This window comes from Cimex lectularius, unplaced genomic scaffold (genome assembly GCF_000648675.2).
Source record: "Cimex lectularius strain Harlan isolate CLEC.00 unplaced genomic scaffold, Clec_2.1 scaffold143, whole genome shotgun sequence".
Taxonomy (NCBI): Eukaryota; Metazoa; Arthropoda; class Insecta; order Hemiptera; family Cimicidae; genus Cimex; species Cimex lectularius.
In genome coordinates, this window is record NW_019392714.1 from 105,841 (window position 1) to 133,392 (window position 27,552).

Consider the following 27,552-nt stretch of genomic DNA (forward strand, 5'->3'; position numbering starts at 1 on the left):
CAAATTCATGCATGCCCATTGGTTTTGAGTGAGGTTTAAAATATTTAACAAAAATTTAGGCTGAGGATTGTTGTTTATTGAACTAACGTTTGGTTCTATTATTATTATTTTATTTATTTCGAAGAACCAATTTATGGATTTTTTAATGTTTGTGACTTATGTACTATGTTGTTGAATATGTTGGGATTAATCATTGTTTGATTTATGGTCATGTCTATAATCCCAGATTCAATCCTTTCACGGCTAACACCAAGTGTTGAAAACATAAATATTTTTATTTCAATCCGCTTTTCATGTATTACCACAGGAAAATCGTCCACCAAAACAGACGTCATTCATCCCGATCATCAGTTTTAACCTATCGTCTCGCTTCTTTAAAAATTTCTTCTTCCCACGAACGACATGCACGTGTGCTTCATGCCCATGCAACCGTCACGTCTTCAATCTCTTATTTTATAAGTTCTCTTTGAATTTGTAAAGTTTTAAGTAAGTAAGTTAAGTTGTAAGTTTTTTTTTTTTTTCATTTCATTTCTTTGGGCCGGGAAAATCCGGAGAACTTTCCGGATTAAAATAAACGAATCCGATTTCAAACGTAAGTTGTTCACGCCATTATTTTTTTTCTTTTCTTTTTCCTTTTTTCAGTTATACAAATGTTCAAATTGATAAAACCTACTGATCTTATTTTAAAATAAATCAACCCTTTCTAAACTAGTGTATAATATTTTTATTTTAAATACATCACTGTATTCAAGGCTAATAGACGTTTATTCATTATTATTTTTTTAAATATAGATAACTTTATTGGACATTAGTCAGCATATACAAGTAATGAATAGAAGCATTAATTGACATGAAACATATGAGAAGGTTTCAACTAAGTAGCTGCCCTCCAAAAAAAATTTCTTTTTTATTTATTTATTTTTATTTCTTTTATCTTTTTTATTTTACTTAAATTTATATAAACAGCGAGGTCAGATGATGTCTACTTTTCAGCCTTAAAATTCGCGTGTCGGCGGCAGCTAATTGCCAAAAAATCAAATATTTACGCAGTTTTTTTTCTCTTTTTTTACGAGGGTTCGCAACAGTGTGGTCATATACACCCTCAGGGTGCCGGTGTTTTTGAAAAAAAAAACATTTGTAAGTATGTCGGTTTCGAATGCAGGGCCCTGGATTCGAACCCGGGACCTTACAATGATGAGCGCCGTGTCAACGCGTAAACCGTTGGGTCCATCGACGGCCTTGTTTGTATTTAACTGTATAAACAAAATAATAGAATTTTTTGCATCAGCATTTTGAATCGGGGTAGTACGACGATAGCAGCGCCGTTGAAAGCGACACGTTTATAAACATCTCGCCTTTTAACCTCGCATTATTTGTGGTGGAAAAACGGAATTCGTCTGGTATTGCTATGTCTTTTAAACATTTTAAATAATTAATATTGCTCGATAAAAAACGTATTTCCCTCTTGAAATCAATCGTTTGGACATGTACTAACAAAACTTTCAAAATCCGTTTATTACCCAGTGCCGCTGGTTCAGCGTTTTTAAATTCAGCCCATCCATTTATACCGATTAAATGTTAAACCATCGCTAAAGTTTGAATAGATCTTTTAATTATCTGCCAATAATGTATTATTTCATGGAAATAATAGTCAATGTTGGTTTAAGTTGAAACAAAAAGGTAGCACGCGTCTGCTGCCTCTGCCAAGAAGGAATGCCGTATCATCAAATTTTTCTACTCGTTTTTTTATATAACAGTGTATTTTTAGGTACGTTTCCTATTGAAAAACACTATAAAATCGACCACAAATATTAAAAGTATCTATATTGTATATAGCTTAAAACGTTTTGGAGAAAATGTGGTAAAAATACAGCAATTCTGAAATTGTACCATATCTCAATAAAAAGTTCTCGCATTGCTAGGTACATATTCCACCAAATCTCGTTTCCTGCATAAAATTAGTGGGAAGATGCATTGTATGAAACAAAGGAAATGAAAATTCAGTGGTATTAATTTAAATATGTGGTTCATTTTGCATTAATTTTCTAATACATTGTAAAAGAAATTATACTAAAACAATGTATAATTTATTGAAGTCGTGAAGAGCGGTCAAGAATGAGGTCGTTTAGAAAAACACCTTTTTTCATTTTTTTGCTTTCGACCTTAATCTTCTAGGCATTAAGTGTGTTGCTATTCTTGTGGTGTCATATTAGTGTTGTGTGAAACTTGTACAATTTCATGACAACAGTAACAATATTGTACAACAGATCACACAACACCAATATAACACCACAAGAATAGCACCACACTTTATGCCTTGAAGTTGACCTGAATAAAGGAAGAAACGTTGGCAAAAAAAAAAAAATTAAAAAGGTTTTTTCCCTGTCTTGACTGTCTCTCTCACATCCAACAAATTATTAAACCACCAGTTACTAAATAAATGTATGTTTAAAAAAAAATTCAGTTGTTATTTTTCATCAGTAATTGTCACAAATCTTTGCTCGTTAACTTAACCTTTTTTTGTTAAAACAACACATAAAATAAGAGTGAAGTGATAAAAAAGTTATAAATTATAATAAAAAATACTTTAAGTATTGTAAAAAAAAGTTAAGGTCCTAGGCCAAAAACATTATTAAAAAAAATATGGCATCTATCTATCAACAATGTATCAAACGGTACAGTGATTTGAGAAGAAATGTGCATGACCCTACCTCTTTTTGATGAGGTTTTTGGTAGACATAAATTCACAATAATTATTTTTATTGTATAGTAACATTTATTAATAATATCTTACATGAATAAAACTTTTATATTCTTTTTAGACAACATTTTGTTGACTTGATTGATGAACGTCACAGTTCCATCTGGGGCTGACAACAATATAGGTAATGAATAGAGCTGTTCACTGTACATGAGCTTTGGGTTTTCTGTTTCTTTATTAGTATGACGAGCGATGTATCATTTTATTAGTCTAAAGAAGTGAAAATAATGTTTCTTCGTCTGTTACTCCCTGCCCCCCTGCATTCTCTTTAGGTTCAGGGTTTGAGGGAGAAGTTTGGGAATATATTGAGCTTAAAGGCTTAACAGTCATTCTTTCCTCATCCTTCCCTAATTCGAACTTTCTAACATCTGTTCCTTCTCCATCAGTTTTGGAGCATTCATCCTCCTTATCATATTATTCGAAGATCGTGAGATGCTGTCTGGTGTGACGTAGGTTTTAGAAAAACATTTTCTTTATCGTGCCAACATTTCGATCTTTATTGAGATCATCTTCAGGGCTCAAAGTGTTTGTTTTCTATGTAATTGTGCCATTCTTGCGTGTCGTATTGAGAGCGCCACTGCAAGAATGACACACACAGAAAACAAACACTTTGACCCCTGAAGATGATCTCAATAAAGATCGAAACATAGCACAATAAAAAAAATGTTTTTCTGAAACCTACATCACACCAGACTGTTTCTCACGATTTCCGAATAATCTTCGACTAACTGATCACCACACATTTCAAGAAAAAATTCTTTCTTTCTGATGTTATCAAACTTGCAGATTATTTACTTCATTTAATAATTGTAAGTCCATTGTTTTCTGTTGTACAAGACATGACAGTTTATGATAGGAAATTTCAGTTTCACTACTCATCTCCAGAGAGCTAGAAAAGTTATCATAATGTTAAACCAGATACACATTTATAAAAGTTATACAATATCATTTTTTTATATGTACAGATAGAAGATGTCAGAAGAAGGAGGAAGAGGGCGAGCCCAACGGGGTCGTGGATTTGGAAGAGGAAAATCTAATCCTCCTGAAAAACGTGTAAGATTGCCTGGACAATTTCCTCCTGAACATATGGTTTATAAACAGCCAAGACAGCCTGGAGGACCAGCGCCCGTTCCTAGCAGTGAACAGGTATTTTTGACTGCATTTTATACTTACATATTGAATAATTAAATTTTATGCTTTAAGCACCGTCCTATGTATCGAGGTCGAGCTGTGACTCACACGGCCCCAACTGCTGTAGGATCTCAAGGCCCTTCTAGCGTACAGCAACCTATGAGTGAATTATCACTGACAGAAGGTATTATTTATTGATATTAAGTTAATTATGATAAAATGTGTAAGAAATGTTAATTTGAATCTATTTTGAAGCTAGAGGTGGTGGAGAACCTTCACGTGGTACTATGCGCCAAAGGCCGTTTGAAGAATTTATTAGAACTCGCCCGCAGACGATTGTATCAAAACTAGGTATATGAGATGTTGAATAACCCAGATTATTCTTTCTATAACAAAAAATTTAATTTAGGATCGGCTGGAAGAAGAGTACCATTGCAAGCGAATTTTTTCGAACTTCAAACAGCTCCTAACTGGTCTTTATATCAATACAGGGTTGACATGAAGCCCGATGAAGACCGTACATCAATTCGAAAAGGTCTCTTACGTGCCCATTCAGAATTGTTAGGAGCATATATGTTTGATGGGACTGTATTGTACACTGTTAAGAAACTCAACCCTGATGTAGGTTTGAGTAGTTACAGGAATTGTTACATAATCAAATGATGTTTTTAAATTTATTTTGTGCCTCTTTTAGCCACTGGAGTTATTCTCGATGAAGAAAGGAAAAGAGGATAAAGAAGATACGCAAGTCCAAATTATAATAAAGTCTACTATAAACATTTCAGCAGGTGATCCGCACTACATTCAATTTTTTAATATTGTTTTAAGAAAGTGCCTAGCATCTCTTGATCTTCAGTTAGTCGGAAGGGACTATTATGATGCCGCTGCAAAGGTAGAATAGTAAAAATATTTTGCTACATATAACATTGTTTTAAAATATGTAATACAAAAATCTCCCATCTAGGTGAGTATACAAGAACACAAGTTTGAAATCTGGCCAGGGATTCTGACCTCAATCAGACAGCACGAACAAAGTGTTTTGTTGAATGTGGATATATCCCATAAAATTATGAGACATGAGACTGCTTTTGACTTACTGAAAGAATGTAAGCAAAAATATGATAGAGTAGAGGTAATTCTGTTTGTTCTGAGCTCAAAATATCTATGTTATTATGTTATATCTCTAATCAATAATTGACTTTTTATCACCAGGAAAATTTTCGCCAGAGCATTTTAGGTACAACTGTTATTACACTTTACAACAATAAAACTTACAGAGTTGACGATATAGAATGGTCAATGACTCCGAACAGTACATTTAAGAAACAAAACCAAGATGTCTCTTTTGTATCATACTACAGAGATGTAAGTTAGATAAAGCAATTACTACTATTATTCTAAATTAATAATAATTAGTGTGGTATCGGTGACAGCAAAGATTAGTGTGGACACGACTCATCAGTTTCAGAGTCAAAGAGTAGCTGACCACCAAACATCTGAATATACTAGTACGTTACTTATGATTTTGTATTGATTACTTTTAGAGGTACAACCTTCACATACAATATCCTGATCAGCAGCCTTTGCTTGTTTCTCGACCCAAAGCCCGTGATATAAGAGGTGGGCGTACTGACAATATCCTTCTAGTGCCAGAATTATGTAATTTAACTGGACTAACAGATTCTATGCGGTACTTTCCTCTTTTTGTTTTGTTTCTTACATAGATTTTTAACTTAATAAGTTTTTTTATTACTGTGTTTCAATGAAAATTTTATTTCAGAACTAATTTTAACCTGATGAAAACTTTAGCTGACCATACACGTATCAGACCAGCCCAAAGGGTTGATAAGTACCAAAGCTTTCTATCAAGACTCACCACAAGTCAAGCAGTAAGAAGATTTGTTTATTTTTAAAAGTTCAAAAATTGTACTGATTTTTAATCATTTAAGGCACGAAATGAACTCGAAACGTGGCATCTTAAATTTTCAAATAAGATGGTTGAATTTACTGGACGTGTGCTAGAAAATGAATCGGTTGTGCTTGGTAACGAAATCTCTGTAAAGAGTGATAATGCAGCTGACTGGTCTCGTGCAATCCGAGGGAACGGAATGCTCCAGAAAGCAACGTTTGACCGATGGGGCATCATATACCCTCGTAAAATTTCTCGAGATACACAATCCTTTATTAGGACACTAATCAATGCCGCCAACGGTATTCGATACACCATCGCAGAACCAATAGCCTAGTAAGTTCATTTAATATAGCATGATTAAGGATAAATTGATAAACATCGGCATCATTTACTGAAGTATATAATAACTAAAGACCAGAGTTTCATGTAGTAAAAGCCATGGAACGTTAAAAAAAAGGTAATAAAGGTAAAAACTCCCATTTAACATAGAAAAAATTTGATATTGTTTATTATGTAACTTTATTTTTTAATGAATCAATTATACTCATTTTTTAAACTCAATATGTAAACTTCAATTATATTTTATGATTAAATTTAAAAATATACAACTAGATAATGACAATAAAGTTTTAAAGTTTATAAATTATTAAATTCATTAAAGTTCGTGGTCCAATTGACTGAATAACGTTTTTCAATTAATTAATCTTTATATAAGGTATTGGTTGAGATAAAAAAAGTCAGTGTCACGATAGCTCAAGTGGTAGAGCAGCGGCGTATTTAGCCGAGGGTCGTGGGTTCTTATCCCGCTTGTGACACTGACTTTTTTATCTCAACCAATACCTTATATGTACAAAGGTTTATAAACTATGCTATAAACAACTTAATGTTCAATCAACTTTAAATAGTAAAAAATCAATAGCCAAAAATTCTAATTGATTTATAATTTTTACATTAAATTTGTAACAAATTAAATCATTACTTTGGTTAAATAGGACTTACCAAAAAAAAAAAAAAAAAAANTTTTTTTTTTTTTTTTTTTTTTTTTTTTTTTTTTTTTTTTTTTTTTTTTTTTTTTTTTTTTTTTTTTTTTTTTTTTTTTTTTTTTTTTTTAATACAGTGGCCCCAGCATTCAAACTCGACGAACTTACAAATGGGCATTTTTTTCAAAAACACCGGCACCCCGAGGGTTGATATAACCTATGTGAACCCTCATTTTAAAAAATAAATAAATAACAAATAAACCCCAAGTTCCACACTTTAAAAAAAAAAAAAAAAAATATGTGATTAAAAATTAATGACATTTAATATAATTTCAGTGAAGAAATTCCTGATGACCGGTCACAGACATACGTGCAAGCAATTGAAAAAATTATTAATCAATCATCTCCAAGCCTTATAATGTGCATTGTACCAAACAACAGATCTGATAGATACTCGGCAATTAAAAAGAAGTGTTGTGTAGATAGAGCAAGTAAGTGTCATGTACTGTTCGATTTTGTTTGAATCACTATTAACAAAATGTATTTCAGTGCCTAGTCAAGTAGTTTTATCAAAAAATCTGTCCTCCAAAGGAGTAATGTCTATTGCAACTAAAATTGCTATTCAAATGAACTGTAAAATTGGTGGAGGACCTTGGTCAATTGTTGTTCCTTTTAAGGTATTTTTGAAGAATCGATAGATAATGTGATCAAAACACTTACGATCTCAAAAATGTATTATTTCACAGATACCTGCAATGATAATAGGATTTGATGTTTGCCATGATACAACTATTAAAGGGCGAGCATACGGTGCAATGGTTGCGTCGTTGAATGGAAATTACACCAGGTATTATTCAGCAGTAACACCTCATTCCACGGGCGAAGAGCTTTCTAACGACCTTTCCATACAAATTTGCAGTAAGAAAGTCTTTTATATTTTATTTATAACTAAATATTAATTAGGTTATATCATATTAAAATCAACTGTGATATTTTTAGAAGCCATTGTACAATTTAGAAAAATAAACAACGCTTTACCTTCTAAAATAATACTGTACAGAGATGGTGTGGGAGATGGGAACATACCGTATGTTTTCACACATGAAGTTGAACTGATAAAGGTATTTAAATGAAAAAATTAAATTTCAATTAAGCGTTAGTTACAGTGCATAGTACCGACTATTTTATTCATTTATTTATAATGTTTTTAGGCAAAAGTGCAGAAATTATATGAATCAACACCCCTTCCACTTGCAGTGATAATTATTTCAAAACGTGTGAATACAAAAATATTTTTTAACAGAGATAACCCTCCCCCAGGAACAGTAGTCGACGATGTAGTCACGTGCCCAGATAAGTATGTTAATACTGCCTTATTAGAACTTAAATGACAATTTATTAATGTTTATGTGTATTACAGGTACGATTTCTATCTAGTATCTCAGTCTGTTAAACAGGGAACTGTCGCCCCTACGTCATACAATGTGATTTCTGATACTACTGGATTGACGCCAGATATTATGCAACGCCTAGCATACAAAATGACTCATTTGTACTTTAACTGGAGTGTATGTTTCAATTTATTTATGTACAATCTCTTATAAAACAAATTTTGAAATGGAAAACTTTTTTTAAATTAATTAATTAATTCACTTGTTCTAGGGGACTGTTCGAGTGCCAGCACAGTGCCAGTATGCACACAAACTTGCATTTTTGATCGCCCAGCATATCCATAAACAACCAAACTTGGGCCTCTCTGATCTCTTGTACTTCTTATAACATGAAACTACAAAAAAAAAAAAATTGTATTTATATAGCACATCTATATATATACACATATTTTATACTTTTACACATTTTATACTTGCTTTAATTTTTTATATATTTTTTAATGGAAGAAGTTTTTTTTTAAATTAAAAATATAGAAATTTCTTCATTGTTTTAAGCATTAATATGTTCACTTTAACGATATTATGTTTTATACATTTTTATGCAATGTTTTGCTTCGTTTTTTAACTCTATATAACATAAATATTGGAAAAACGTTTATTTCTAGGTTCACTTTTACAAACCAGTAGTGATTAAAATGTCCTTTTCCAATTTTTGATTCTTGATTATCCTGGGTTAAATTATTTTTCCCAGGTTATTAGTGTTATTAGTATATGTACTATATTATATATAGTACATGTACTAAATATATAATATTCTAAAAAATGTAAAATAATTTTCACCAAATTTAGTATTTACTATTTTATACATTCGTTCATAATTCCATATTCTGAAATACTTAAGTGAAGAATATGTATATTTTTATTACTATAAAAATTTAAAAAAATATATATTTTTTAAATTGAAAAGAGAGAAAGGAAAAATTACTCTCTTGATTTGTTGTGTGTTAAATCAAATAGAATAGTTAATTAACTTTTATATGATTACTTTAACAATTTAATTAATGTTACAATAAATTACTTAATTTTCTCTATATAGTATATGTATATAAAGTTATAAGATTGAAAGAGAAACAAGAAGAGATTCACACAATCAACCAATCTATCACCGAATGATAACAATTGAAATATATTAATTTTTAAGAAATTCTCATAACTGTAATTCTTAGTGAAGTCAAAAAGATCAAACTATAGATACAGTGTAATTTGTGTTTTACATTATTCTGTTACAAGAAAATTATCATTTTTTTATAGTATGTTTATAAATACACTATGTCAACATTATGAAGTTTGGTTGTTTACAATATTCCTTCTGCTTAACCTTCCCAGTGTAATAAGAATCCATACTATCAATGAGCACCTCAGACAGAAGGATAAAAAGAAAATGAGAGAACTTTTGGAATTTACTAATTGGACACAACCGATCCAAGAATCTCTTAACTAAATATGGGAGTAAAGAAACAACAGACTGCATTAAAGGAAGCAAAAAAAACTGAATTGTAACATGATTCTTAATAGCACAGTACAAACTAAATGGACATCTGAAGAAGACTGGCATAACCCAACATGGAAGTGCAGATTTTACAAAGAAGTAGAGTAAACGCCTACTCATCTAACAAACTGTGGTGCTACACTTGTCCACAGGAGGAATTGTTTTGGGATGTTCAATGCAGCTGTAGAAGAGATTCAACCACAGAAACCAGGCCTACTAATCAACTACTATTTATACTTTCGCCCGCTGACTGCCAGGCAGCACAGGAATTACCATCATTTTGTATACAAGCAACTTATTATTCAGAATCAAACCCAACTCCCTATAGAGTAGTGGAAATACAAATTTGACAGCTTTTTGCTATTAAGCCAGTTAAAGTGTCGTAAAATTTAGTTTACCGTCTAGCCATAGAGTAATAGTATTTATCAGAGGGGGACCAAGGTATCCCATTGCCATTTATCACCATGCCGTCTCTGAGTGTAGGTCGTATCTTAGTGAAAAGGATAGCGACTGTTTTTTAAGATTAATTCTTATTTTTCATTGCTTAAATTACTTTTCCAATATTCGTAAATCATTGTTCAGTCTTTTAGTGATAGTGCAGGGTTGCCTTTTTTGAGGATGAAAACAGGGCAGTGTCTTCTGCGAATAGGGCAATTGGAAATGCTGGAACTGTGGCATATGTTACAAGTAAACAAGGAATAATGTTGTCTTGGCTCTGAACCTTGAGGAACTCCACCTTGATTTATTCAGAAATGGCAACCCATAGTATTGGTCCATTAAATAAGAACTAGCTATGTTTATTATATACATAGGAATGTTATTAAGGATTAATTTGTATGTAAGCCATTATGCCAAACACAATCAAAGGCCATATTGATGCCTAGTAAAACCATACCAGTTAGCTTTAATGTAATTTCTGTTTCTGAGATGGGGAGAACACCACTACAGATCCAAATATTTAAAATAACCCTTAATTTGTGGATAAATTTACTTTTCATGCAAAATTACAGTTTGTCAAAATTATATTATCAAAAGTTAAATTATTTGATTTTTTTTTTTTTTTGTAAATTTGTAAATGCCCTACAGTTGGTGCAATTATTTGTTTAATAGTTTGACCACAATTGGGCGCAGAGATTTTGGCAAGAAGAAGTTGGAGTATTGACAAAACACAAAAAGCCTTCATACAGTCTATGAAAAACCATTTATTAAATTTGTTTAACTGCAGATTCAATGGAAGACATATACATAACACCAACTTTGAAGTCTCATATATTAACCTAAATGTCCCATTTGAAATTATAAAAGTTATATGTGAAGTCAGAACAGCAAAGTAATAAATACATCCTGTAAAATTGAACTGGTCTCCATTTTCTTGTCGATATCAAAAGATATAAAGATTTGATGATCCATATAATTCTCTTCTATAAATCCTACAACCTATTTAGTGATCGACTCTTTGCAGAATTACAAATTCCTGAAGACTTAGATGATAGTATTAAATTAGACAAAATCGTGTTAAATTAATCTATTAAAAAATATTCATTAGGTAAATCTATTATAAAGAAAGTATTCCTCTTGGAGAAGATATTTGAGGAAAGGAGGTAGAAAATTAATTATTTATTAAATATAAAATTGTAATTTATAAAAAAAAACTAGGGAGAATAATAACATTAATTAAAATTCTAATTCAACGTCAATTTATGTTGTTAAGTTATTCTTCATAAAATTTATGTGCGAAATCGTTTTCCTTTTACTATTTATTTGTATAAGCACAATACACATAAATAAGAGATTGTTTCTATAAAGCATAATGTATTATATGTATGTAAATTCTATCAATTAAATTGCTTTTTCATTGAATAATTACTTACTTTCTACAAATCACAATATGAATTGAATATTATGAAAATAATATGTAACCAAACTCACTATATATAATTTTGTAAATTGTAATAAAGTATTATTCTTCTTAACTAACTAAAAGTAACTTAACCTCTTCCAGAAGTTTAATTTTGACCATCATTCCTTGTGTGAAGTGAACTAAGATGAGCTTTTAAGCTGAGATGTGAGATACATGTAAATTCAGTGTGAAATAGGGGTAAAATGGTATATGCTCCCTATGCAATTCTTGTTCTGTCGAGACTGTGTTTCACTTTTGGCAGATTGCTTGATTTTGGGTGAGATTTGGCTCTTACTCCTGGTTGTTTAACGTTTTACTCTCCCAAGACGTGATCTATTGCGGTTTTTGAATGGCCAAAATTCTCATTGCTTGATTCAGTATGCTAAACATACTTGGAGCTAGAGAAACAAGTCAATTCAAGAATTTAATTTTTAAGTTTTATTCTTTCATTGTTATTAAGCTATCAAAATTTTGAGTATAGTCCTAATTTTTAATATTTGTACGTTCGTTTATTTTTATTGTATTTTTTATATATACTTTATATTTTGTTTTATTTTTTTAAATATTTTGTTTATTTTTTTCTTTTCTTCTCTTTCTCTTCTCTAAATTGTATATATATTTATATCCAAATGACCTCTGGCAGATGGATCAGATGATCTAGGTCCATAATGCTGTCCTTTAATTTAACGAAAAAAATTTAAAGTTTGTTTTAATAAAACAATTATTATTATTCTCTCTTCTTCTTCTTTATTGTTAATTACACTTGGTCTATAAAATGTTTCAATTCATACCAATTTATGCTTCATTTTCCTTTGATGAGGTCATTCCTCAGGGTCAAAAGAAATTTAAAGGTTAGGCGAAGTGACGCATGCGCTATTTAACCTTCACCAGTTAAGTCCCAGTTAAGATTCCAAACTCCAAATCCAAACCTGTCCGAACTCTGAACCCCTTATCGTCGTCTATTAAGGAGCTTAAAGGGAAAAGATTTGGACGAAAAAATTATTTTCTATTTTTCAATTAATCCCTCAAGGAAGTTAGTTAACCAGCTAAGCAATGTCTGTGATATTTAATCAATAGAAAAAAGTTTTTAACTCGTTAAAGTATATTGTCAAGTTGTCTAGTTGGAAATGGGCTCCGATTCGATTTGTCCGGTTGAACTCGGTAAGTTGAATTTACCTCTTGACTTTTATTTATGAAAAACATTTTGTATTATTTTCACATGAGATATCTATTATATCGCTTCTTAGAGATGATATTTGTTTATCTTGTACATTTGTATTTATTACTCTAAGATCGAATTTCTGAAGGAAATCCCTTAAAATGAGCTGGTAATACTGTGAAAGTTTGTTTTTCTTCGTGTTTTTGCTTCGCTCAGAACCTACATGATTTATTCATTGTACATTTAAAAAAGTGTATTGTGAATAAAACGTTATACTATGCTTCCTATTCCTTTGATGAGAGGTCATTCCTCAGGGACAAAAGAAAAAGAAAAGTAAAACAAGAAGGATTAATTAATACCTTGTGACATTTCTTCTTGAGCTCTTCGAGGTGAATTTTGTAGTTTGGTCGTTTCAATCATTTTTCCTTCGTCATACATTTTTGTACTAAAAGATGTCTCACACACCAAAACAGCAAGGATACACAGACCAGAATGGTCGAAAACGACCCAACTTCAAAATTTCATCCATTTTGAAACACCAGAAACCAGAAAATTTTGTGCGATTTTTCATTTCTAATTGTTTCAATACCGTAAACATTTATATTTACATAGGAAGATTAGTTATATCACGCAGTACCAAGAGGATAATCAGTTCATAAAGAAAAAGTGTCTTGAACAGTTCACTTAAATTATAAAATATTTTCTTTCTTGCAGCTTCAAAACCCGTAATTCATTCACGCTTGTTGCATAATTTAAGCTTAGTACTAGGGTGCACTACTATGAAACAATAAGTGTGCGCATTGCCCAAAAGTGGTTCAAAAAGTTTGCTTCTGGGAATGATGGGTTGAAGATGATCACGGGCTGGTTGACTTTTATAGAAATGATGAAGATTTGGTACACTTGTTGTAAATGATGGTTCAACATTCAGATTTAATCTGTAAGTAGAACCATCATTTACAAAAGTTGGTACATCTTCTGTCTTGGATGACAACAAATTGGGGGAAGCTATGAAACTTGATTTGAGTCAAACAGGTCAGAAGCTCACCAGAGTGTTCAGAGATGAAACCATTCGCTCTAGCTTACATCAACTTGAGAGATAGAATTTATCATAAATTGACCAACTGTAATAAATTGGAGCATTTTAACATTTGCCATTTATTGCTTTAAAGACTTTTTTGATCAGATTGTTACATGCGACAACTATACCGTAACACCAGGAGGGTGTACCATAGGCTGTCACTAATTGACCCTGTTCCATTGATCGAAAATCAAATATTAACCAACAAAAGATGTTTTGCGTTTGGTTGAGTACAGCAGGCATTGTGCACTACGAACTCCTCCATGTGGCCAGACCATCATCACAGAAATCTACTCAATTAACCGCAACGAGTATCCCTTGTCCTGGCCTAGAAACAATTTCCTTTTGTGAACAGGAAAGTTGTAATTCATCAAGCAATGCAAGACCTCATACAGTCAGAATGACAAAAGAGGTGATAATTTGGTTGGGAAGTCCTATCATACCATCTGTACTCTTCAGATCTGGCACCATCTGACTTTCGCCTTTTCTTAGCAATGGACAATTGGGAATTCGATAATCATCAACAGCTGGAGAATGAGCTGAATTTATTTTTCCCCCTTTGATGACACAAACTTTTATCAAAAATGGCATAATTACTGGGCTAATAATACATTGGGAGAAAGTTATGGATGCCGGTGAGGATTATTTACCCAAATAAAATATTTCTGTAGTCATTTTAATTGTGACAATGTGGTCACCCACATACACAAAAAAAAATAGGTAAAAAAGTACAGACATAAAATTTTGTGTGAACTGTTATCCTTCAAAGTAATTTTCTTGTATTATTAATTAATTTCTTTTTTATTTGTTTATTTTATTTTATTTATTTTTTTATTTTTTTTTTTTGTAGCATTTGAGGTGGTAGTCTCTCCCCTTATTTAAGACTGGCGTTATGTGTTCCAATGGCATAGCTATTTTATTACATAATGGCTCAAATTTTTTACACAGCTCTTCCTGGTAATTATTAATTTAACGTGTTCTTCGAAATATTGTTAACAACTTTATTTTATTTTTTTTTTTTACTCACAGTTGTAGGAGGTGATCAGCAGCAGGCAGAATTAGATTTTCATAACCTGTTTCAGCCGATGATTTCTCTTAATTCCGATGTTCAAGACAATAGTAATACTTATTTAATAATCTCAACCGTTCAATATTAAGAGTAATCCTAATTATTCTTTTCCAGGCATTATACTCGATGAAGGTGATGTATTTCAATGTGGAAAGTGTCGAAATAAGTTTTCTTTTTCTGATTTTGTTCTTCACAAAAAAAGCAACTGTCAAGGTAAGTTACTTTTAAATGTTATGAATTAGCTTACCATTTTACATGGCACTTGTTTTGCAAAGATTTACTCGATATTCTTAATTAATATGCCATTTTTAAGGTAATCTCGTCCTAACAAATTCAGAAGAGTATAACATTGATGAAGTGAGAGAATTAAACGAAGAAATAGAGTCTCCGATAATTCTTGATGGAAGCAATTTAATCACACTTATGCAGGACAATGAAAATGATTCAGCAAATTTGTGTCAAGTTAGTGTACCAGCATGATCATGTGCTTATATTAAGTATATGGTATAAAATCATTATTCAAAGTTTCAAACTATTTTAATATACTATAAACAAGTTCAGGTAAATTATTAGAGAACATTAATTTATTTTGGATTGAAGAAGCATCTTTTTATCAAAATTAAATTAAATTCACAATAAACTTGGCATAATTTTTACACAATAATTTTTGATGAAAAATATTTAATATTGGGCTGAGTCGTAAAAGATATTCTTATGCAGGTAGGTAGAATTTATTGTGTGTAGTAACCATTATGAGTCACCGACAAATGAGTTTTGTTTCTTCTTTTTCGGTTGTTGACTTTATATTTCTTGGGTTTCTTTTCTGGAACTAGACAAAAAAAAGAGTTTAATGGTAGTCTAGTTCCTGAAAAGAAATCCAAGTAAAATAAAAGAGTTTTGGCTTTCACTAAAAGGATAATCTTCTGTCAACGGTTTTGACTGGTGGAAATAGGGAGTGAAATAGTGTGTATTAGTTATATGATGCTTTGGAAATTTAAACAAGGCTATAGTTCTAAGGCATCAGCCGAAAAAGTATGCAGGGCATATAGTGAAGGACAAATTTCATTCTTGAGATACGGCCTTAAAAGATGAACTGAGGACGGGGCTTTAAAACAACTTCTTAAAGGCAATAGTGGTGCAATGGTCCACATCAATCAACAAGCCTTAAGGTTGAATGTATCAGTCAACTGTTCACTCGCCATGCATGATGAAATTAGGGAAAGTCAGCAAGTTACGGAGTAACACATGCCAATCGCCATAAATCTGCTCTTACGTAAAAATTGAACCTTGAAGGCAATGAAAAATGGGTTAATTATGACAATATCGTCTGCAAAATACAGTCCTGAAATTAAATTTAACAATTACTGTGCGTACATTCAGCAGCTGCAATGATTAGAATAAAAAAGAAACTGCGTGAAAAGCGTTCAGAACCTGTCAGTCATAAAAAGTCATTCTTTTACAGACAATGTGCAGCCACTTACAGCAAGGATGACTCAAGAAAAAGTTCTTGAGCTTGGATGGTTGTTTTACCAGACCTCAAACCTTGCTCCGACAGATCACCTTTTCTGTTCCTTACAAATTTTTTTGAATGGAAAAATCTTAATTCTGAAAGCCAAGTCAGTCGGCCTGTTAAAAATTTCTTTTAGTTCGAACTAAATTTTACAAGGAAGGAATTGATCAACTGCTAGAATGATGGGAAAAGGTTTTTATTTTATCAAAATTAAGAAATTTATTATGTATTCACCACATAATAGTTGAGAATACATAATAAACTCATATAATTTTATTTAATGAAAGCAAAATAAATGTCTGATTAAAAAATTAAAAAAAAAAAAAACAGAAGTTATTTAGGTATTTATAACTCTACGTAATAGTTTTTAATAAAGGCCAGGGGTGGGAATTGAACCCATGACTGCAAATCAATGAGCTGAGAGCTTAACACATGCTCGGCTACCGCAGACCCCCAGTCTAATACTATTTAAAGTGTTAGAACTGTTAGATCTTGAATGATCATGAATTTTTTTTAGAACTATCTGGATATTCAAAATGAAATTAATGAAACATCAATCAATTTGGAATGCAAATCTTACCGCATTGTGAACGATATACCAAACATCGAAGTGAATAATTTTTTACAGGACAGTTACAGTTTAAGGGTAAAAGTGATTTGCTTGTTTCAGCTTTGAAAGTTGAATATATTTTAATTGGGCCTAATCTTTTTTTTAGGACGATAAAGTCAATCAATGTATATTACAGGATAATGGTGAGATAGATTATTTCAGTGGTTCATTCACAAGAAAAGATAAGTGTGATGTAAATGATACGAAAGTATTTGAGACTTTAGTCAAACAAAAAGGGAACAGAAATGTAGAGAATAAAACAGACAACGTGGTAAATAATAGATTGTCTTTTTCTTTTCTTTTTTTAATAAAAACAATTTTGTTATATTTTATTGACTTTTTTCCATGCAGTTGAAGTGCTCATTTTGTGATAAAGTATTTCGTAAGAATTTCAATCTGCAACAACACATCAGAAGTCATACTGGAGAACGTCCATTTTTATGCGTAATTTGCGGAAAAGCATTTACACAGAAGTCTAATGTTATCAAACACATGGGTACGCACAAAGTCTGGCCAAAAAAGATTTGCAATTTGCCTAAATTTCACGTTCATGTCAATTCAACGGAAACGTCAGTTACTGCGTATCAGGTATTTAAAGTGTTGGCTTTTTATTATGTAATTTTTGTTACCAAAAATTCTTATTTTACAGGTTGCAGGTGATAAGACTTTTATTGCATTTGATAAGACGTTCTTTTGTCAGTATTGCCCTAGTGCCTTTAGCAATTATAGCGACTGGAGGCTTCATATGAAATCACATGTCAATGTCAAAGTAATTTACTTATATTATACTCATACGATTTGGAATTTACTCTTAATCCGCTCCCCCATAGGTGTATAAATGTATTCAGAATGCCTGTGATTCAACATTTTCTGATTTGGACCAATTTCTTGAACATACTCAAACACATTGGGGAATGGCTCAGTATACATGTCATATTTGCCAATTGGAATTTCATTCTCTTGACGAGCTCGGCCTCCATCAAACTTCTCACACACTAGAAACAAAAAAGGCTGCCAAGTTAGTTAAATTTATTTGTTATTTGTTTTCAACCAACAACTATTTTAATATTTGATTTTTTTAAAGGAGTTTTTCATGCCGAAAATGTGGATCTAAATTTACAAAAGAATCCACCTTTAGTGAACATAAATGTAATGTCTATTCGTGCCCATTGTGCAACCGCACATTCCACTCCGTACGGTTTTTGAGAAGACACTTAGCTCTGCATAGTGCAACACCCTCGTATCCATGTCCTGATTGTGATAAAGCTTTTAAAACGCCTAAATATCTATCAGCTCATCGTCTCATACACTCGTCTGAAAAACCGTATAACTGCCAGGTTTGTAAATGCCTGACGGTATTGTGTTTGAGTCAGGGGGCCACTCTAATTATGATTTTTTTATAGATTTGTTCGGCTGCTTTTAATCGTAGGGACAAATTAGTCAGGCACAGCTTGACACACACAAATGAAAAGCAGTTTAAATGTCCTTTCTTTAATAAAGGATGCACAAAAGAATATAATAGAAAGGGTAAATTTTATATTAATTAATTTTATCTGTTTTAAATTTAATGTTTTCTTTCTTTTTAGACAAACTTAAACAACACATAACTCATACTCATAATTCTAATAAGCCAGTCTTCCAACAATCAGCAGAGCACCCAAAAATCTGATTCAAGAATAAACGTTGCCTCCCCCCATAGCTCTAATCCAAATAAGTAAGTAAGTAAGTATGAAAGACACAAGTATTGAGAATTTATTGTTAAGTTGTTTCTCACAACAACCCTTAGACTGTCCGAATTTGGTATATTATTTAAGACGACCAGTCACTGATTTCCATTTGGTTGTTATTATAATTTAAATTATCATTTCATATCAGAAATGAGTTAATTTTTAGAGATGAACTGGTCTTATTTTATATTGTTATGCATAGAATAATGTTTGTCTTCCGTGATAAAACTAACATTTGCATTGTGATAACTGAAATAAATAGTACTGTAAAAATAAACAGAGAAATTGGTGGACCTAAGTTAAAATTATAAATTTACTGACCTAGATGTAATTTTTTTGTTATAATTATATAAGAATTATGTATAATAAATAGATAAAAAGTATATGTAAAAAATAATTTAATTGTGATTCGAAAAAGATTGGTTGAATAAGAATTGTGTAAAAATCAGATGGCAAATATTGCAATCTGAAGCAGAAGTGCAATTTTTTAAATGTAAAATATATATAAATGTATGAATTATTTATTAAAAAAAAAATTTTATTAAAAATATTGTAACAACTATTACAAGATTTTAAAAACAACCAATCTTAAATCTCAATACTGCATTTATATTTTATGGAGGGTACATGCTTTGTTATGTATTTATTTTAAGTATTTAATTTTAATATGTAAGAATCTCTAAGTTAAGTTTTTGTTATATTGTTATTACCATTAACATTTGTTTACATTGCGATAATATGAATTTAAAGAACTGATACAATAAGAGACATCACATTTATATCAAAAAAGCATTTCAATGTTTTATTATAAAGTTATGATGACCAGAGAGAGAAAAAAAGCCACTTGAAAAAGCTAGTCCAATTAGGTGTAATTGAGAAAAAAATTTAGGATTTATTTTTTCAAAATTAATCATTACCCCAGTTTCTGTTTTATATCACATAAACTACTAACTACAGTGTATTTTAATTTAATTGAAGTACCTGATTATTTTTAATTAAGCGTGTAGTTGTAACTGATTTTCTTTTTTAATTATTAGTTAAGTTTTATTTAAAAGACATTTTGTTAATTTGTATGACTATTTTGTTTAAAAATAATATCTCGATATAAAAAATGTGCCTTTTAGCACTTGTATAATCAGATTAATGTTGTCAATAGTTCTCCTTCCAGTGAATCGTGATGAATGTTAAAAAAAAAAAAAATTAAAAAATCATGTGATCTTATGAAAAGCCTAACTTGAAAATGATATTATTCCTTTGTAATTAATTTAGTACAAATATTCTATGTGGTTAAGCTTTCAAGGCTGGTTAATTTGTTCATTCCTTCTGTAGTTTGAATGTTGTCTACTGTCTAGTCATGTATACAATAAAGTAATAACCACATGCTAAACTAGAAGAATACGCCTTATTCGTGTGATATGTTGTATTTGGTAGGTTACCTTATAAAAATCTTAATGGTTTAGAATTTTACTTCTTTTCATTTCCACAAGATAATTATTTTAAAATGTTAATAATAAAATTTAATGCGTAATATATACATATATATATTTGTATGTATTAATTTTGTATTTGTTAAATGTTCGTTAATAAAATAAAGGAGGAATATAATAAGTTTATTTATTTTATTATTATTATTTCATTTTTTTAAGAAGTTAACACTTTGTACAAATAATTCCCTTTTACAACCCATCAGCTTTTGTGGATATGTTCCACAGATTGGTGCTACTGAAAGGTGTTCTTGGCTAAGTTAAAAAATAGTACCAATTTAGTAAAAATAAATGGGGCTCAGAAACACCAGCACCTTGTGAATATGACCTCTGCTATTGCGAATCATCATTATAAAAAAATAAGACAATAAATAAAACTAAAACCTTGAGGTAAACAGCTTGACATTTGTTTAATACACTCTGTTGTCTGCTAATATTCTTGCTTTAATTTCTTCTATTATATTTTGTGCTGTTAAAACAGCCCAGTTATTTGAAATTATACACAAAAGCTTTGGAAGCATTAATAATTATTTTTTTAGCCTCACTAGTTTTTCAGGTAATACATTTTTCTGTGATGCAGCGAGCATAGCCTTTCTGCTAATTTTATCGAAGTCCTGTTGGAAATCAATAAAAAGAGCATGTATGCTTTTTTTCTTTCGTCTAAGATACTCGATAGTGTGAATCCCTAAGACAGAAGGGCTCAAAACCTATCAGCTGAATAGCAGGCCCTTTCCTCACAAAGGTTTCTGCTCACTTTTTTTCTATTCCGCATGTCCTGGGATCCATCAGAAAGTAACTTTATTGTGCATACCTAAATTATTTAATTTAGTTTTACAATTCAGCACTATTTTTGAGCTAGTGATATTTAAGCTTTAGGATGCTTGGTTACCTAACACGATAGCCGTTTCTTGCACTCTTTCTTCAGGTACATCTCTCAATTACAAGAAATTCGGTTTGGGAGATACTGGTGTACTTGGGTTCTGCGTATTTGGTTCCAAGACACTCTTTTCCTTAGTACCTTATGTTCTAGATCCATCAGTGTACCAGTAGATGGTGCCGTTCTCAGGTCTGTCTGAAAATTTTGTTTGAATTCACCTACCCAGTTCATGCCATCCCTGGGGGGCCATGAGCATTGGATATTCCCTCATTAGGCTGTTATTATGCCATTTAAGTTTTAGTTATTTGTTGAAGTCATGAGGAGCGGTCAAGAATGAGGTAGTTTAGAAAAACACCTTTTTCATTTATTCCCCCCCCCCCCGACATTTCGACCTTTATTTGGGTCATCTTCAGGGCCTGGGTGAAGATCGAAATAGCGGCATAAAAAAAAGAAAACGGTGTTTGTTAAATCTACCTCATTCTTGACCGTTCCTCACGGTTTTAACAAATTACGAAACAACAGGTAACTAAGAAACACACTTTTTAGTAATATTAATATTGGTGTTCATACTGTCCTTGGTATCTTATGGTGGAGGGGGTTAGTCCTACCAAATAAGTTCTGTAAAAATATCCACATTTTGTAAGTACCAGGGTCTAAATGTAGTCTATTAAAGCATTTAAATAGCACATTTAAATTAATAAAAATTGGTTAAATTAGGTGATTACATTATGTAATACCAAAAAAATGCAATAGTTCATAAAGAAAGTGTGTCTTCTTAAACAGTTCTCTATAATTATAAAATATTTTCTTTCTCATGGCTTCAAAACACATAATTTGTGTGTGCTTACTGTATTAATTTTAGCTTGATGTTTGGGTGGCCGACACAGCTCATAAAATTTCGGTGATGAAACCGCACTGCCCAAAAGTAGTTCAAAGTTTGCTTCTGGGAATGACAGAATTTAAGAAGAACCATGGTCTGGTAGGCTGTCTGTCTCTAATGACAACAAATTGAAAATATCAAATGTGATTCAAGTCAAACTGGTCAACTTATGTATTTATTATTTAGGTATATAGGTTATTTTCTCGGTATTTCAAAAAAATAAAGATTTGTAAAGAGATTTGTATGTTAATTTTATTTCGATATTATTCAGAGTGAAAAATTTACATATGGCAAACTACACTTTGAAAAAATAAATAATATGCATTAATAAAACTGCACCTGAGTTTAATCACATGTGCTATTTTGAACAATAGAAGAAAATTATTCCTCCGGTATTTTCTTTAAAACTTATCCTTTACATCTGGGTGGAAATTATTAAAAATAAAAAGGCCTGTGTGTTACGCCATGCTGAAAACGAAAAAAAAAATCAGTTTACATACAAATGTTTGTTTAAGAGTATCCATTACCTGTCGATCAATGAAGCTCTCATTGATGTTGTAATGGCAGCAGGCTGTGCCTCATTTAATTTAAATACACTTTCTACAACAGAAATTTCTGTAGACGTTGTGTCCATGCCACAGAAAGCAGACCAATCATTCACAACCATTCCTGCAGCTAAAACCTCTGAACCATTATTTACTGTTCCTGCCTTTAAAAAAAAAGAAGAGAAAATTTTTTATTTCTTTCTTAAAAAATCAACACCATTGCGATAAATCTCTTACAACAAGAGGAACTTGCAATAAGGATGAAAGTTCATCCAAATCTTGAGTTGTTGTTTGTGGGTGTATTAGTCCTCCCTGGTTTGAAAGAACACTGTAAGAGCCGACAAGTACGTTAGAAGCTACAGTTTGCCTGAATACTTCAACATTCAGGATATCGGAAAGGATTTCTTCAGTTTCCTAAATAATTTATTGATTATGAAATGAGATTTCATGTTTAAAAGTAATGACAAACTCACTCTATCAAGATCGGGATGTACGAGGGCTACATAATCATTGCAGCCTATTACATTTCCCAGTGCAGACAGCCTTTCTTCTACCCTCTGCAATTTCACAGAATCTGGTAGGGAATTTCTAAGGTGTTGAAGTTCTGTGTCTGTTGTAGTATTCGGTACAAGAAGACCATGTCTGTTACCTATAACAAAAGTATAAAGATTATTAATATCTTGGATGTTAAAATAATATTAACAAAGTCATTAAATGAATACTGACCTACACAAAGCCTACCAATTATGCGACAGCCAGCAATTGATGTGTGAATAACTGGAATCGTTTCTGACAATTCTGCTTCAAAAACACTAAAATAATATATTATTATTTTTACTTTTTAATTGATGATGTAAAGCATTATGTTAAATCTTGAAAATATAAATATGAACATCATTCAATTACAAATAATCTATCTTAGTATGGGCTGGATGAAAAATAAAATTCAATCGTCATCTACCAAGTCCTTGGAGATGTGACTGAGTCAGTCTTGAAAGAAATTTGAAACAATATATTAAAAACTTAATTAATTCAATTTTGTATTCATCTTTAAGTTTGTTTTGCATTGATGATTACCTTAAAATAGGTCAAAAGCTTGGTGGATACGATTTTTTTTTTTTTTTTTTCAACCAGACTATAACTGAGACCCAGATTATTCTTGAGTAAAAAATTGGGCAACACAACTAATACTTGAATCATTAAATTAAACATGTTGAATCTTATTTGTTTAAAAATTTATTTGTTTGTTAAAAAGTTTTTCTTTAACTCTTTAAAAACAAAATCCAACAAAGGGAAAAATAGAAACTCGACATTTGAACAAAGAAAACACTTTTCCCATATTATTCATCTAAATCTGACAAACAATTAATACAATGAACATATATTAGAAGTACAATATGATTGTGGTTGTTATTCATGGTTTGTTGGGTGAATTTGTGCTAGAGCATGGCCATCAAAAAAAGTGTGATAATCACTACATAGCACTACAAAAATTTGGGAAATGCATGCACTGTGCAACATGGTACATTTTTACAATACAAATGGGTTTGTCAGAGTTTTTAAAAATAGAAAAAAAGTTTTAATAACACCTGTTCAGACAATATCATTGAAATGCTGCAAGAGAATTTGGTATTTTCCAGTCACTTTTATGATGATATTATGTTACAGCTATATCTCTACTTTTCATATTACAGGCAATGCTATGTAAAATCGTCATCCATTATTAGTTGAGATAAATGGTTGGGACAACTCAATGTTGTGTATATTTGTCCTTTTGCACATAGGACGTATGAGATATGACTAAAGCCCGGATTTGTGTGCATTTGCATTTTGGCATTGCGCTAACTTCAGAGAGGAACTGATGAACTCCTTTAATTAAGATGGCTGAATGCTGAAACGAGTTTGAATAACTCAACAAACCCGCGAGGAGAGAGACCCAGTAAACGACAATGTGTTGGTTCAACATTAAAAAATTATTAAATTAACTAATTTCGTGGTCCACTTGGCCAATTAATATATTACAATTAATTAAGGTTTTCAGTGGAGATAAAAAAGTCAATGGCACAAGCGGGATTTGAACCCACGATCTTCAGCTAGATAAGCTGCTGCTCTACCACTTGAAAAAATTAGTTCATTATTAGTTGGGTGATGTAGTTGACATTCATCCTGCATTTTTAATAATTTAATGCAAATTATATGCCATATTTAAGGGTTTTTTAGTTCATACAATATGCCATATTTGAGGATTTTTATTGCGTGTAAATCTGGGTCTATTATAACCAAGACCTGTTGCATTGTTGAGTTATGTTTTGTTTTGCATATCTTGTTCCACCATTATATACAATTACAATAAACCTTCATTATCCCTGACTGTATTCTGTCATAAGTTTTAGCCTGGTACATTAGCGTTTAACTTCAATCTATTTTTTGAATTTGTAGTAGAATGTAAGCAGGGCAAACTGTGAAACCAATGCTCATTATTGCTTCACAAATGCTGCAAGCTGGAATTGCACCACAACGTGCAAAATTCATATATGTCAAAATGATCAAATAAAAATTATGTTAATAGTAATAATAAATCATTAAATTTTATTGCACTGGACTTTAACCCCAAAGGGTTGTCATCCTTGATGTACTGACCCTAGGGTCTATACATCCAAGAGTTCACCCACTTCGTTATGCGGTTGGGTCGCTAGTATCCCCTTTAGGTCAGATGCCCAGGAGATTGTCACTTCCCAACCAACGGGGTTAACACACCACGGTGGCTGTCGACAGCTAGGTCAAGGGGCACTGCATGGGCTTTGGCCCAACGCCAGGTACCTGTGTATCAACCATGTATGGCCTAATTTTAATCAGATAAAGACAATTCATAATCTCTGGCTAATGCTCTCAGGGGGCCATCTACAGGTCGTACTCTTGACACGCAAAAGCCTCTCGGATCCTGGTCACTGATGCTGCCATCTTTCTTTTATCGTGTTCTTTACTGCTCACATAGGATCACAATGGTCATGCAGAAAGTTGGGACATCCCAGCTTTAAGTATGATGGCAACAACAAATAAAAGGCAAACTAAGAAATCGATGCTGGCATGCCTAACACGGAGTTAAATTAATTGTTTCTTGAGGAAGATGCTGATCTGTCGTACAATTATTCAAACGTTAAGAATATACAGATTTGTTTTAAAGGATTCCAGCGCCAATGTTTCCTTAGTAAGAATGAAAAAGAACTGAACATTATTCCAAAAACGAGGATGGTTGTATAATTTTGTGCCAATTAGTACTGTAAACGTGTCGACAAAAGTTTGTTGTTTGTAAATTTAACCAAGTCATAAGTGTATAAACTTGTTGTTTTATTGAATAACTACCTGTAGAAATTTTCAGAACCGCCGATAGCAACGAGGCAGTAGGCATTCGTCAACTTGCTGAAAACGCCGACCTCGTTGTTGTTTTCGAACTGGACACGGACTGCCATTGTCTTAGTTATTCGTTTTTCCTTCCGCCGTCTTCGTTCGACACGAAATATCCACGATTTTCCAGGTGTCGGCGATGACCAGTCGAATGAGAAAACGACGCCGGACGCAAGAACAGGGCTGAAGGCAAGCCGCCAGGTCCGCCGTCAGAAAGGCGAGACACGTGCTTGCGTTAACAGTCCGAACCTTTATCAAAAATTCGTCACAAGCGATGACACAAACTTTTTAAATTTATTTATTGGACTGTAAACATCCCAAATATAAATGGCCGTAACGTATATTTTATAATAAATATTAATATACATAAACCTAAATATTATAATTATTAGTTAGGTTTAGAAAAAACATTTTTTTTTATCGTGCGAATGTTTCAATCTTCATTTAGATCATCTTCAGTGCCTGGGATTTACACAAACTGTTTGGATTATACAAATAAATTTAAGATGTGAAAATGAATTTATACAATGATGTACGTAATGTAGAAATTTTAGGTTTATTCAAAGTATTTGTACTCAATCAAAGTGTGTTTCTTCTGTGTAATCATTAATTTACCGTTAATTAATTAATTAACTTCAATCAATTAATTAATGGTCACTAAAGATTACACATAAATATTACATAAAAAAACATAACTTAATGTTTTGGTTTATGTTAGAAAGCTTTCCATGTTTTTTTTTCTTTTGATAAAAAAGTAAATACATTACTTATTTACATTTATTTGGACGTTTCGGGAATTTACACCCATCACCAATATCGATATTTGTGACTGTGACAACAAGTGTCGGGTAATGAGGAATTTGTTAATTTCACGAAAGCAATAATTTCATCTAACACACATAAAGCTCATTTTCTAAGATAATTTTAATTAAAAAATAAAGCACATCCATTGGCCATTACTCCTTATTAAAAACTTTACAGGCCATTTACAGACAGAAAGATATTTCACTGTAACAGATTTAAACAAATCTTTTCACTATATTCGTATTGACAAAGAAATTAAAATACCTGGGTACTATTTGGATATTTATATACATACATATATATATTAAAATAATTTTATTATTTGTGTATTATAGGACCATATGAATACTGCAGCATGTAATTTTATTTAAACCCAAAAATAACTCTCGTGCCACATATTGTTGGGAAGACCACTGGATAAACAAATATAATTAACAGTAAACAGTACTCTGACATGAGATGTTAATAAATGAAATTCCATGTTGCAGTACATGTTCAACAACCTACAATACAAATAATAAAATTATAAAATAAAGAGCAAAAATTTTAAATTCATATTTTTAAAAAAATCATTTTGAAACCATGAAAAAAAGATGAATTTTATATGTAGTATATAAAAGTATATAAAAGAAGATCAAGGTTTACAGAATCAAAAGCTTTTGAGGAATTTTGATAAATGGCATCAAATTAATGTTATGATAGCAATACAGATAGAAAGTAAGCGTGTAAAGTAAGTTATGCTGAAATATGTTAGAATGAACTCAGTTAACACGTTTTCTC

The 27,552-nt window shown here is 31.5% G+C and overlaps 3 protein-coding genes across 9 annotated transcripts; 2 read left to right on the forward strand and 1 right to left on the reverse strand.

Moving 5' to 3' along the window:
- The first annotated feature begins 314 nt into the window (after positions 1 to 314).
- On the forward strand, positions 315 to 9,306 carry LOC106672820 (piwi-like protein Siwi). Of its 7 annotated transcripts, none has more exons than XM_014404546.2 (19): positions 315 to 592; positions 2,823 to 2,885; positions 3,727 to 3,907; positions 3,965 to 4,076; positions 4,148 to 4,243; positions 4,302 to 4,513; positions 4,587 to 4,784; positions 4,857 to 5,024; positions 5,105 to 5,257; positions 5,437 to 5,582; positions 5,673 to 5,781; positions 5,842 to 6,137; positions 7,121 to 7,275; positions 7,334 to 7,461; positions 7,531 to 7,702; positions 7,784 to 7,905; positions 7,996 to 8,141; positions 8,205 to 8,352; positions 8,447 to 9,306. In XM_014404546.2, the coding sequence occupies exons 3-19, from the start codon at positions 3,734 to 3,736 to the stop codon at positions 8,561 to 8,563; spliced, it is 2,652 nt and encodes an 883-aa protein (XP_014260032.1). In that variant the 5' UTR covers positions 315 to 592; positions 2,823 to 2,885; positions 3,727 to 3,733; the 3' UTR covers positions 8,564 to 9,306. The 7 variants fall into 7 exon arrangements, with proteins under 7 accessions (XP_014260032.1, XP_014260037.1, XP_014260031.1 ...); XM_014404551.2 differs by having other exon boundaries at positions 315 to 486; XM_014404549.2 differs by lacking the exon at positions 315 to 592 and adding an exon at positions 1,306 to 1,400.
- Positions 9,307 to 12,521: 3,215 nt separating this feature from the next.
- On the forward strand, positions 12,522 to 18,784 carry LOC106672823 (zinc finger protein 341-like). The gene is made up of 13 exons (XM_014404556.2): positions 12,522 to 12,785; positions 14,712 to 14,818; positions 14,891 to 14,980; positions 15,045 to 15,143; positions 15,244 to 15,392; positions 16,958 to 17,086; positions 17,157 to 17,321; positions 17,402 to 17,638; positions 17,700 to 17,819; positions 17,881 to 18,068; positions 18,135 to 18,387; positions 18,454 to 18,577; positions 18,637 to 18,784. The coding sequence occupies exons 2-13, from the start codon at positions 14,788 to 14,790 to the stop codon at positions 18,717 to 18,719; spliced, it is 1,668 nt and encodes a 555-aa protein (XP_014260042.1). The 5' UTR covers positions 12,522 to 12,785; positions 14,712 to 14,787; the 3' UTR covers positions 18,720 to 18,784.
- Positions 18,785 to 22,244: 3,460 nt separating this feature from the next.
- On the reverse strand, positions 22,245 to 26,219 carry LOC106672832 (eukaryotic translation initiation factor 6). The gene is made up of 6 exons (XM_014404569.2): positions 25,927 to 26,219; positions 23,290 to 23,375; positions 23,037 to 23,212; positions 22,801 to 22,977; positions 22,546 to 22,727; positions 22,245 to 22,486 (listed from the first exon to the last, which is right to left on the reverse strand). Exons 1-6 carry the CDS (start codon positions 26,031 to 26,033, stop codon positions 22,477 to 22,479), a joined length of 738 nt encoding a protein of 245 aa, XP_014260055.1. The 5' UTR covers positions 26,034 to 26,219; the 3' UTR covers positions 22,245 to 22,476.
- Positions 26,220 to 27,552: the final 1,333 nt, after the last annotated feature.

What these genes read in the sequence shown, in the direction of transcription:
- LOC106672823 (XM_014404556.2), top strand. Translation starts at nt 14,788, where the DNA reads ATGGCTCAAATTTTTTACACAGCTCTTCCTG. An exon ending in CGTCAGTTACTGCGTATCAG is followed by an intron (nt 17,639 to 17,699) that starts GTATTTAAAGTG and finishes CTTATTTTACAG; the next exon opens with GTTGCAGGTGATAAGACTTT. An exon ending in AAAAACCGTATAACTGCCAG is followed by an intron (nt 18,388 to 18,453) that starts GTTTGTAAATGC and finishes ATTTTTTTATAG; the next exon opens with ATTTGTTCGGCTGCTTTTAA.
- LOC106672832 (XM_014404569.2), bottom strand. Translation starts at nt 26,033, where the DNA reads ATGGCAGTCCGTGTCCAGTTCGAAAACAACAACGAGGTCGGCGTTTTC. An exon ending in GGTTCTGAAAATTTCTACAG is followed by an intron (nt 23,376 to 25,926) that starts GTAGTTATTCAA and finishes ATATTATTTTAG; the next exon opens with TGTTTTTGAAGCAGAATTGT. An exon ending in TACATCCCGATCTTGATAGA is followed by an intron (nt 22,978 to 23,036) that starts GTGAGTTTGTCA and finishes TAAATTATTTAG; the next exon opens with GAAACTGAAGAAATCCTTTC.
- LOC106672820 (XM_014404546.2), top strand. Translation starts at nt 3,734, where the DNA reads ATGTCAGAAGAAGGAGGAAGAGGGCGAGCCCAACGGGGTCGTGGATTT. An exon ending in GACGATTGTATCAAAACTAG is followed by an intron (nt 4,244 to 4,301) that starts GTATATGAGATG and finishes AATTTAATTTAG; the next exon opens with GATCGGCTGGAAGAAGAGTA. An exon ending in GTGTTGTGTAGATAGAGCAA is followed by an intron (nt 7,276 to 7,333) that starts GTAAGTGTCATG and finishes AATGTATTTCAG; the next exon opens with TGCCTAGTCAAGTAGTTTTA.